At 49.2% G+C, this 12,375-nt stretch overlaps 1 protein-coding gene across 3 annotated transcripts in view; it reads left to right on the top strand.

Moving 5' to 3' along the window:
* Cramp1 (cramped chromatin regulator 1) overlaps positions 1 to 12,375 on the top strand; it is a 60,332-nt gene that overhangs the window by 20,232 nt on the left and 27,725 nt on the right. For all 3 annotated transcript variants that reach the window (XM_026385320.2, XM_026385318.2, XM_026385319.2), the window contains 2 exons: positions 518 to 601; positions 5,379 to 5,427. In XM_026385320.2, coding sequence (XP_026241105.2) covers positions 518 to 601; positions 5,379 to 5,427 — 133 coding nt within the window. The remainder of the gene's footprint in view (positions 1 to 517; positions 602 to 5,378; positions 5,428 to 12,375) is intronic.

Genomic DNA, 12,375 nt, shown 5'->3' with positions numbered 1-12,375 from the left:
CACACACGGCCCGTTTGTTTTACATAGAGCCAATGCCTGTTGGTGACAGAGGGCTGGATGTTTGTAGGGGTGTGAAGGCACAAGCAGGCAGGAAGGGGAGCTCCCTGGGGTGTGGGCTGCCGGCCTCACCCTGTGCTTGGGGGACACAGTGGACAGAGCTAGATGATGGGTGGTGGTGCTCACCCCCACCCCCATGACAGCTGGCCATGCTGAACCATGTGTTTTCTCCTCTAGGGGACATTGGCTTTGCTATTAGGAGTAACTTTTTAAACTTCACCCCTCATTTTTGTTTGATTTTTATCTTGAAAATTAAGAAAACAGCCTGGTGTACCAATGTGTTTGTTGCCTGTTTCTGGTGAGGTTAGCATCGATTTGACCAAGGAACTGTGTGATCAGCACAAGAAATAGCCCCAGCCTGCTGGGAGATGCTCCCTGAGCATTATTGTGCACGCAGGGCTGTGCCCTGCAGGGCATTCGGGGGCCCCTTCCTAAGCTCTGCCCTTCTCTCATCTTCCAGTGTTCTCTCGAGGGCTGAAAAAGTCGTCCCAGGAGCTGTACGGCCTCATCTGCTATGGCGAGCTGCGCAAGAAGATCGGGGGCTGTGAGTACCCACCTGCCTTCAGGTTGCCACGGCTTCTTGTGGAGGGCCACTTTCTTTGTCACCACTCATCTTTAGTGACTTTTATCTTGACAAAATTTAACTAATAGAAAGGGACCTGCCTTAGCTGGGCATGCCAGTGGTATCAGTTGCCACATTTACTCGGGGCTTGCCATGCACATGCACGTAATGCACATGTACATGTGTTAACACACTCGAGCACACTTGGTCCTCAACTCCACTGCTTGACTTAAGATCTCAGAGCCCCAGCCTGTCTCTCCCTCACAGCTTCACCCATGGTTGCAGAAACACTTCATACCTGCCAAATAGGTGTGGTAATCTGCCCAGCCCCCTGCCCATGCTCAGACCTGTAAGGATGCCTTGACACATCAGTCGGGTCTTCTGCTGAGGGATGTTGCTCTGCAGGTGACTCGAGTCTCCCTGAGCTTGGAGGCCAAGAGCACTGTGTGCTCTGTCTTTAATGATGCCGTCCAGGCATTGCCTTCCCTATGGCCTCCCTTGCCATTTGCCTCATGGTGACCAGATTCTTTTGAGAGCACTTCTTACATGGGTGCCAGTAGGCACACTCGAGCATCTGTGCCTTGCGTGCCTCAGCCCTGCCCCTGCTCCCTGTGACTCCAGAAGAAAGGGAGCAGGCCTCCCTTCCAGTAGCCCCTGCTGGGCCACACTCAGTCATCTAATGATCAGGGTGGCAGCAGGGCCAGGGAGGACAGGTATCTACTGGCTACTATGTGTGATCACTTGGGCCACATCCTGACCATCACTGTCTTTTTGTGCCTGGTTATTGACCACCTGGTGGCTGCTAAGAGTGCCACCACCCTCAGTGCCTCCCACAGCCCCTGCTTTCTGCCCCTTTTCCTCCTCTCCTGTCTGCCTGTGCAGAGAAGAGGACCTGGTTCTGTCTCTGGCCTTGTTCTCTCTAGCCTCCTGCCTGTCCAGGGTGCCATCTCTCTGCCTTCAGAGTCACAGTAACTTCAGCTTCTGCTCCTGCCTTTCAGTCTAGGGAAACACCGTCTTGACATACCTTCCCATTCCCTACTGGTAGTACTCTTCAGAGCCTTCCTGTTCCGATTTCCCGCCACAGAACCTGCTGGAATGAATTGTGTGGACCCATCCTTTCTCTCACAGCCCACACTGGTCAGGCAGACCCCTCACTGTTGTCAGGGGCCTTTGATCAGCTCTGAATCCTGGAGTCCTTTTCCTCAGAATGTTGCTTGTGCTTACCTCCTTCCTTGGTTGCGGGTCTTGGTTCTCCACTAGCCAGCTGGGCCCAACCTCACAACTTCAGGCACCTGTGTGCTGACTTGTCCATTACACTGTTCCTGCTGTGACCATCCATCCGTCTGAGCCAACAGGGCCAGTGCTGGCATGTGCACTTGTTCTTCTACCCAACCCTGCCTCGGCTTCTTGTCCTCATCTCGGGCAGTGGCACCAGCACAGGCTAGCTGTGGAGGCAAGGCCCCAGGGTGCCCTAAGCTGCCCTTTACCTTTTGTACCCTACCTTCTTCTCTGTGGAGCCAGTGGTACATGCACTTTCTGACTGGTTCCCCTATTTTGTCTTTCCTCTGAATATTTTCCTCCCTGAAGCCACAGGGCTTCATTTTTACTCCTTGGCCCTCTCTCTTTGCATGGTCAGTACCTCTCATTGTAGGTGGGACAGGGCTTCTGGTCCCCTGCCTCCCTCTACTCTCTACTTCTTCAACTCTGTCCCACCCGGAAGGCCTTCTGATCATGGGTTGGGTGCCATGCATTCTTGGGCTGGTGCTATGGCCCTCCCAAGGCCATCTTGGATTCCACATGAACCTTTGGATGTTTTCATGTGTTCATTTTTGCTTTATGCTTTGTCAAGCTTGCTTGCTTTCTTTTTTTGAGCCTGGGGGTACAGGGGATTGAACATAGGGGTGCTATATCCCTAGTCCTTTTTATTTTTTATTTTGAAACAGGGTCTCACTAAGTTGCTTAGGGCCTTACTAGGTTGCCCGGACTGGCCTCAAACTTGTGATCCTCCTGCCTCAGCCTTCCAAATTGCTGGGATTGCAGATGTGTGCCACATGCCTGGGTCAGATAGCTTTCTGTTGTGCCCATATTAACTCTGGTCTCCCTGATCAAGAGCCTCTGCACCTGGACCTCAGGCTCACCTTTGTGGCTGTACCCTGCTGCTCTGCTGGATGCTCCTCACCCCTGCCACTGTGGACCTCTTGACTCCATGACTCAGCTTGTGCTGCCCTCAATTCCTGGGTATTCCTTTTGGTCCTTCCTAGCCTGGCCATATAGTACACTCAAGTACCTACTTGCTCTCATGCATCTGAAGCCAACATGGGTCTTTTAGTAATGGAGCTGAGTCTTTCCACCCTAGTCTTTCTCCCTTCTGAACCCCCAAAGCCACTTGGCTAGCTTGTTACATGCTGGGCTCTTTGGCACCATCACTTTGTTGTATCCTTTGATATCTTTTTTGGGGAAAGTGCCCCCTTTTTTTTTTTAAATATTTAGAGACAATACCATTATTTATTTATTTATTTTTATGTGGTGCTGAGGATCAAGTCCAGGGCCTTGCACGTGCTGGGTGAGAACTCTACCACTGAGCCACAACCCCAGCCCCCTCTACCCCTTTTTGATACTGGGAATTGAACCCAGGGGCACTTCTGAGCCACATCCCCCACCCCTTTTTATGTTTTATTTTGAGACAGGTCTCACTAAATTGCTCAGGACCTCAGTAAGTTGTTAAGATTGGCTTGGAACTTACGATTCTCCTGCCTCAGCCTCCCAAGCCACTGGGATTATAGGCATGTGTCACTGTGCCTGGCATTGGGAAAGTGAATTCTTGAAAGACCTCTTAGTGCCTCTGTGAGCAACTATGCATGTGCTGCTGTCTCTGGCTACTTGTAGATGAGTTTGAGAGAGATTGGAGATTAGAGTGAGCTTTGTTGACAAGGCTCATTCTGCCTTGGGTCTTCAGACTGATGTAAGTCCTAATACAGCCAGCTTGAGCTTTCACACGCTGACTGAGTCATGCATTCTCTTGGCTTCTCTGTGGACTGATGTTAGCCAATTAAAAAAGGACTCAAGGACATTCAGGCTTGAAGGAATTGAGTGACATGCTCCCTTGTGAAGCAAGTGACTGGCTCTGGAAGCGGTGAAGTGGGCACAGAACTGTGTGGTATGCCTCATGTAGTGATGCCTGTGACTGGCTCTAGCCCTCACCATCTTGAGCAGAGCTTCTGGGTAGAGGTTCCCTTCTCGGTTCTTGTTGCAGTGTCTGGAGCCTGAGCTCTGGAGCTGAGCATCCAGAATGGACCCACTGAGATGTGGGGTCAGTGGTGCTAGTGCCTTCTGCTGAGAAACCTTTTGTCAGGGGTTGGGCAGTCTCAGGTCACTAAGCAGTACATAGGCTTTGCTCCTTGCCCTCTTCCTTGTCATCATTCATTCCCATTCCTCCCAGGACAAAGGCAGAAGACCCCATGTGTCCCACAAGGCCCTGGTGATCTGCCTTGGCCTCCTCTTCCCAGACCTTTCTCTGTACAACCTGCCAGCCCAGAATGGTGGAACCTTCAGCCTACCCCACCCTCCCCTAACCTGTCCCTTCCTGCAGACCTCAGCTCCAGTGTTTCTGAGCTCCCAGCCAATCTGGGGGCCTCCTTGTCCTGAATGCTCTTAGAATCATCATGGCTCAGGGAGGGTGACTGCTTGGTGCCCATCTGAAGGTAGTGCTGTACCTGTTTAGTTTTCCAGGAGCCCATCTGCATTCACCCTTTCTGATCTTCTTTCTCATTTCCTGAAGACCTGTTTCCATTGAGATTCCTTCTCCTTCCACCTGAAAAACTTATTTATTTTCTGTCATGTGCTTGTGCCATCTGTGAATGCTTCTAGTTTTTGTTTACCTGCAAAACCTTCATTTCATTCTCTTTCTTAAAGGATACCATTGTGGACACAGAATTCTAATTTGATAGTTTCTCCTTTCATCATATAAAAGGTGTCAGCCAGTGTAGTTGGCCTGCACTGTTCTGATGAGGGATCTGCAATCACTGGGGTCCATTTTCCTCTGTGTGAATTACAGTCTGTCTCTAGCTGTTTTTAGCATTTCATTTTGTCTTTGGTTTCCAGCCTGGCTATGTGCTTGTGGTCCTCCACTCTCCCAAACATGCAGAAGAATTCAAAGAGCCTAGGATTTTTACAGTGAGCACTCTAGCACCCACCACCTGGGTTCTCCCACTAGCTTCTCACATGCTTTCCTGCACAACTGAGGACAATGATAAGGTTGGAGGAAGTGGGACTTCTGCTTTGGCAAACACCAGGGCATTGGATTCATCATTCAGCAGGGCCTAGGGTCCTGAGGATTCCAAACTATACCCGAGGATCCTTGAATGGACTCTGCTGGTTGTGGAGCCCAGCAGGAAAAGTACACAGGGCTAGCATGGTACCCAGAGGAAGCAGAGTTGTCAGAACCAGGCAGTCTGGGGTAGGCAGCAGTTTGGCAGTGGCAGGGAATTGGGGGCTTCTGGAAGGAGAGGTCAGCTATGAGGGAACATGGTTGTCCTTGAGGAAGAGGGTGGGCAGAGGCTGTGCCAACTGGCTGAGCTGTGCTAGTCAGCTGACTTGCTGGTTGATTTTGGGGAGGGGGCTGCAGCTGCTGCAGAGATTTCCTTCTGGAACAACTTGAGTGTTTGGTGGCAGGATTTGGAGTCTGTGGAAGGAGTCCCATGGGAACCTGCTGTTTTGCTCTGACCCCCGTGGCCTCATTTGTCTACCTTTCCATTCAAAGGTATGGACGACAAGAATGCCACGAAGCTGAACGAGCTCATCCAGGTTGGGTAAGTACTGGGCAGGTGGACAGTGTCTGCTCCCTTTGGACGTTTGCGTCCACACACCAAAAGAGGAAGCTGAAGTAAGTGCAGTTTTCTTCCATTTCCAACAAGGATCCTTGGAATTAGAACTCAGGTTCTTTCAGATGACTGTCCAGAGACCCCTGAGTCTGCCCTTTCTATTGTTGGGGTCTGGGAAGTTCCTGGGTCTTGCTTCCCCTTTTCTTTACCTCTGTGCTCTTGTGGGTCCCTTGACCTCTAGAAAGTCTTCCTTGCCATTGTGCTTTTCCTCAGCCACTTCAGTGGCCTCTCCTTGATTATTGTGCCTGTGAATGTTCCTGCCATGGAGCCAACACTTGGTCTGCTCTCTGCTTTTTTCCTCTCCTTGTGCTCCTGATCTCAGAGCTCAAATGATCTCAGGGCCCCTGGCAGGTAATGCCTGCTTGGCCCCGAATTAGTGACTTTCTCTCCAGGGACACTACCTACATAGGGACTTGCTGTGTGAAGACTTCTGCATGCCCAGTTGTTGATTCTCCCTGCTGCACTGCTGTGCACCTGCCCTTCTGCACTGTGTGTAGTTAGCCTTCAATTCCCTCTAGCTTCTGATGGTCTCCTGAGCCAGACCCCAGGCCAGGCAGGTGTCAGCACCCCAGCTTCTCTCCAGTTCCACAACTGCCCCACTAACCCCTCTGAGGCCACCCTCAGCCCCTCCTTTAGTGTTTCAACTCTGTCCAGTCCTTTGTCACTCTTCTGGGTGAAGGGTTCCAAATCTACTCATTCGCCAAGTCTGTGCCTTGGTTATAAATCTCGCCATTTGAAAACCTCCACTTCCCTGCTTTAGGTGTGTTTCCATTTGGTCCAGTTCTGGCCAGACCTCCCCTCTTGGTCCTCATAGCCACCCTAGTTCAGCCCTGGGGTTCCAGCTGATATGCCTCTGCTGGGCTACACTGCAGGGCCCAGCTTGGCCACTGCATGCTGCAGTCTGGGAGGGTTCCTCACTTAGTGTGGGGCCCTCATCTCCCACCCCAGCAGGCACTTCCTTTTTCTCTGGGCATCTGATCTGTGCTCTTACCAGCTCCTCGGAGCTGTTGTGAACTCACTGGTCTCTGTCTGCAGAACATGGCCTTCTGAATCTTTGGAGCCTTTTCTGTACCCTGGAAGCCTGACTCCTGGGTGCTCCCTTGGTGAGCACCTGGAGTCCTGTTGTGTTTTCCCCACATGGCAGAAACTAGGTCATATTATTGTCAAAGGAAAGAGCCACAACTGGCCAGGGCTTCCAGAAAGTTAAGAATGATGGAACTTTTGGAGTAGAGATGGTTTTAATACACAGATGAATTAGAGACTACTGGGAAGGGGGGCCACCAGCTGTGCTTGTGGAGGGACGAGGAGGTAGGATCACCCTGCCCAGCATCTCTGTCTTGACCTCAGGGTCCCACCTTCCTTCCCCCTTAACACCTGCTCCTTCTGTCAAGCTGAGCAATGTTGTACACAGGCTGAGTTGAATTCCCCAAATGAAGCCAGTTTTCTAGGCCCTTTGTTTCCCCTCTAGGACGTGGCAGGCCCAGTGCTAGGGGTGTGCCAATGGGGTGCATTTCCTGCATAGTGGATTCATGCTGCTGAGTGCATATACTAAGCACCCCAAGAGAGCTTCTCTAAGCAGCAGATTCCTTCTGACCACAAAGAATCATGTTTATATGGAGCAGCTAGCTCTCTAGATCAGAGACCAAGGACACCTGATGACCAAATGTAGGGAGTGAGATTTGGACCCTGGATCTTTAATAAAAGGGAAGAACAGTCACCAAGGGATCACAGTGACTGGTGGGCAGATGGCTTTTGGGCTGTGTGCTAGGTGATGGTGTTGTTCCAGGGTTTCCTTGCGCTATTGACCATAGGCTATGGTTCTGGAGCGCCTGGGACCCTGGTGGAGCACTTAGGGCAAGCCATCTTCAGGCCCATCAGTAATTTGCAGGAGGATTAGCGCCGGGAAGGGCAGGGAAAGACTGGTACCTCAACTGTGTTACCCCTGGCCACGATAGCCCTTGGCACATGGTGTGTCCTTGAGCTTGGGTGGCAGACAGGATAGCAGCCTTGAAGTGTGCTATAGTTCATGCACCATCTTTGGTGTTGCTTATAGAGGTGCAGCCCTGGTTCCATGCGAATCAGTGGGAAGTGGCAATGGCAGTGTAGCCTTGCATTTCCCCTGGACCCTTCCAGCCTCCTGTTCCTAAATTGCTGGGTTAGTGACGGCCCCAGTTGGATTTTGGTTGCTGAAGTTGGCTGCACCGTCTCCTGCCCTGGTGCAGTGACTTCAAGATATTTCTGGAAGGTAGCACATTAGCAAGTTAGAGATTGATTTTCCCTTTTCTTTCTTTCTATCTTTCTTTTCTTTTTTGGTACTGGGGATTGAACTCAGGGTGCTTAACTCCTGAGCCATATCCCAGCCCTTTTTTATTTTTAATTTTGAAATGGGGTCTTGCTAAGTTGCTGAGGCTGTCTTTGAACTTGTAATCCTCATGCCTCAGCCTCCTGAGCGGCTAGGATTACAGGCATGTACCACCATGTCTGGCTCCCCTTTTCTTAATAAGGCCAATATCTATGAGGCTCACCTGACCTTGTGGTAGCACCTGTCTGAAGCCTGAGAAGGTGACTGAGGGCTGTGAGTGCTGACAGAGAGCATGCTAGTGTGAGCAAGAATCACAGCAAGTGACCAAATTGAGTGCCCAGTGAGGCCCAGGGAGGCATGTGAGCTGGAACTGAAGAACCCATGAGATGCCTGTCATTCTTCCTCTGGGGGCTCACCTGGTATGTTTTGTCTCAGAGGTGCTGACAGTACTATCCAGAAGGTGCTTTGACAGCTGGTGGAGAGACTTCTGTCTGCAGTGGTGGGGGCTGAGGCAGGGAGACTGCACAGTGTGTTCTTCTGTCTACAGGTGTCTGAGTGTAGGTCTGTGCGGGGTGGATGCTGGGTATGCAGTGGGGGCAGCACTGGCATGGCAGTGAATGCAGATCTGTCAGTGGGTATGTGCTCATGGGCGCCTGCAGCAACCTAGGCTGAAACTTACAGTGAAATGCATGGAGGGGGGACACTGAGGTAACAGAAAGGGACTCTACCTGGAGCTGCTAGGGAGATGTCATGGCACTTAGTCTGGAGGCTCAGAAGTACAAAAGGGTGCAGTGGCTGGAGGAGAGGGCAGGTGCAGAACAGGCTAGAAGGGTGGCCAGGCTCTTCTCAGCATGCTGGGCATTGGTGGTCTCCCAGTGTCTCAGGAAGCTCCTGAGGAGGTGAAGCAGGAAACCTCCTCCCAGTGTGCAAAACTGGTCCACTTTACCCTGTGGAAGATAGATTTGGGGTATGTCTTGGCTGGGTAAGATACAGACATCTGTTTTTTTATTTTAATATTTAAATTTATATATTTTTCACTTGGTGGTGTACAGTTCTCTAAGAATTGGGGGTTTTTAAAACATTTTATTTTTAGAGCAGTTTTAGGTTTAACGAAAAGTTGTGTCAATTATGGAGTTCTGATATCCTCCTCTCACCTCCCCAGGTACTACCCTCTTGCATTTGGGTAGTGCTTTCGTTAGTTGATGAACCTCCCCTGACATTGTTATCACCAGAGTCCGTCGTTTACACTAGTCTCCCTCCCTCTTGTTGACGTCTTGTCAGTTTGGACGATTCGTGTGTAATGACATGTCTATATTCTCCCTACTATGAAAATCCCTCCCTGCCCAGTCCCTGGCAATCCCTGATCTTTTGCTATCTCTGCATTCTGCTTTCCCTATTATCACTTGGTTCAGATTGGCATTTGCCACTTGTCACTGAGTTTAATAGGTGTGTGGAGATGTGGAGTCCCCAGCAGCCAAGACCCATCCACTGATGCTGTTCTCCATATCCTGTAGTTTTCTCTTTTCCAGAAACTCATTGAATGAAGCAATCATGTAGTCTCTAAGATGGACCCCCCCCCCCCCGTAGTGTGCCTGTTTGTTGGCCTATTGCCACAAAGCTGTTGTGTGATCAAGGGTTTTCATTTCACTGGTAACCCCCAGGATGAGGGGATGGCTGGCCAGTGTCTGACTTGACAAGACACTGCCAAACCGCCTCCAGCTGCTCCCACACTCCCAGCACTCAGTATGTGTAATTTGTGTGTTCTAAGCCATTCTCATTGTGGCTTTGATTTGCATTTCCCTGATGATCCATGAAGTTGATACCTTTTGTGTGCATATTTGCCTTCTGTGTGTCTTCTTTGGTGAAGTGTCTCTTCAAATTTTCTTCTTATTGAGCTTAGTGTTTATTTCTGTATATTCAGACATGCCACCTCCAGGTGCCTTCCGTGTCCTGTTTATTATTTTTATTTTTTTTTTGTTTTGTTTTGTTTTTTTTTTTTTTTTTTTTGGTTCAGGGGATTGAACTCGGGGGCACTCAACCACTGAGCCACATCTCCAGCCCCATTTTGTATTTTATTTAGAGACAGGGTCTCACTGAGTTGTTTAGCGCCTTGCAAGTCCTGTCTGTCATTGTTGTCTTCTGTGGTCTGCTCTCCATGTGGTGTCTAAGAATCTTGCCCAACTGTGGTCAAGATTGTTCCCTGTGGCTTCTTTTAGAGTTCTTATAGCTTTCTACTTGGATTAAGTTTTGTGGGTGATGTAAAGTATAGGCGGAGTTTCATTTTCTTGCCTGTGGGTGTTGCTTTGCTCCAGTGCCATCTCCAGTGAGTTCTTGTGCCTTGCCAGAGACCAGAGTGCACTGTCCCATGCAGCTCTGTCTCTGGCCCTTCTGTACTTTCTCATTCATTTATGTGCCCATTCTCTCCCCTAAAGACTTCTTAGTTGTTGTTTCTTTTCTTTGTGCACGCAGGTGCGCACGTGCATGAGAGAGCAAGAGCATGTGTACCAGGGATTGCACCCAGGGGCACTTAACCATGGAGCCACATCTCCAGCCCTTTTTACATTTTATTTTGAGACAAGGTTTCATTAAGTTGCTTAGGGCCCCATTAGGTTGCCCAGGCTGGCCTTTAACTTCCAACTGTCTTGCCTCTGCTTCCCAAGCTGCTGTGATTACAGGTGTGTACCACTGTGTCTGACTCAGACTCTCTAGTTTTTAAGGACAAGTATTAATACCTGTAAAGTCAGAAGAGAAATAGAGATAAATTACGAAGGCGCGTGTGGAAAAATGTGTCTTAATTCAATTCTGAAAGCAACAGAGTGCTTAATTTGCCCTTACTTCCCACACAGGCCTTTTCTAGTTAACTGTGAATCTCCTTTCAGTTATAGAATTATAAAATAAGGAATAAATGAATTGAGAAAGGGTCTAAATTAAAATGAAATTCTGTTACATCATTTATAGACCTGATGGCATAGAATGTAGCATGTGTTGCTTAGATTTATCCAGTAGTTTTGCAAGGAAGAAAATAATCTCCTGTCAGAAAGAAAGCCAGGCTGCCTTTGATCCAGTGGATGTGCTTGCAGAGGCCCTGTGTGTGACTGTCCAGGGGAGCTTAGGCTTTGATTCCTCCCTAGTTTCTTCCACCCTTGTGCCCTGGGGGCATACTGGTCTGCTTGTCTTTCAGCTCCTGAGGGGTAGGGGGTGCACGAACAGCCGATCTCATTGTAAGCCAGAACATGGCTAGTGTGGTGCCCCAGACTTGGGCTGGTCGTGGAATTTGCATTTGAGAGAAAAGGAAAAAGATCATCATTTCAGAATGGTTCCCTGGTAATAAATGCGGGTGCAGTCACTCCATTTCGATGAAGGAAGAAAAAGGAAGTCACAAAGTAACAGTTTAACGGAAGCTAGGATTATTACAAACACAGGTGCCACATGACACAGTAGCCTGCTGTTGAAGTCTTGCCTCTGCTGTTTGGTTTTGAGGCCGGTAGACAAGCAGTGATGAGCACAAAAGCCCATATGCTTCCAGAGCTCTCATTGGAGGAGGTTGTGAGCTGACTTCAGGCTGCATTGCTACTTGTTTTAGACGTTCCTCCTGGTTACTATTCCTGTAGCCCTACCCCAGCATTACTAATATATTGAACCACTGTACCATTTGTTGTCTGTGGGTTCTACCTGGGATAAGGTGGTTCCATGGGGAAGGTAGATCCCCGGGGTGCTTTATACCACCGAGTTACATCCCCAACCCTTTTCTTAGATTTTTATCTAAAATTTTAAAATAGCGTTGCCCAGGCTGGTCTTGAATTTGTGATCCCCCTTCCTCAGCCTTAGATCTCTGGGATTATAGGCATGTCCCACCATGCCTGGCAATAATGTTAACTCAATAGAATATGTTTGGAGTCGGGCGCAGTGGCGCATGCCTGTAAAATCCCTGTGGCTCAGGAGGCTGAGATTGAGAGTTCAAAGCCACACTGAGCAATGATGAAGTGCTAAGCAACTCAGTGAGATCCTGTCTCTAAATGAAATACAAAATAGGGCTGGGGATGTGGCTCAGTGGTTGAGTACCCTTGAGTTCAATCCGTGGTACAAAAAAAAAACATGTTACTTGGAGACCTGTTTTCTCTGAATTATCCCTCCAGACCAAACATGGGTGGGAAGTGAAAGTTCTTCCTGAGGTCTTCTTGTTTCCTCAGTCAGGTTTTCCAAGTATCAGCTCTGCTCTTTGGTGTCAAGCACAGAGGGAGCTCAGTCAGTATTTGGATGGAGGGTGGGTAGAGGCCAAACAAATGAGTGAATGGATGAAAGGATGGAAATGAACAGATGGAGGGATGGATTGACTGAAGAAAAGACAGTTGAGTAGATTGATGGATGGATGAATGAAGGGGCAGATGAGAGGATGGGTGGATGGATGAGTCTATGGGTGGATGGGTGAATGGTGAAGAGGCAAATGAGATGGATGGAAGAAAGGATAGATGAGTATGTATGGATGAATGGAAGGATGGACAGATAAGTCAGTGCAAATGAATTAATGGAAGGATGGATGACAGATGGATGGTTGGGCAAGTGGAAGAATGGTA

The sequence above is a fragment of the Urocitellus parryii genome, chromosome 9 (assembly GCF_045843805.1).
Source record: "Urocitellus parryii isolate mUroPar1 chromosome 9, mUroPar1.hap1, whole genome shotgun sequence".
NCBI lineage: Eukaryota > Metazoa > Chordata > Mammalia > Rodentia > Sciuridae > Urocitellus > Urocitellus parryii.
Note: the sequence above shows the minus strand (reverse complement) of the source record. Positions and strands in the feature narration are given on the sequence as shown.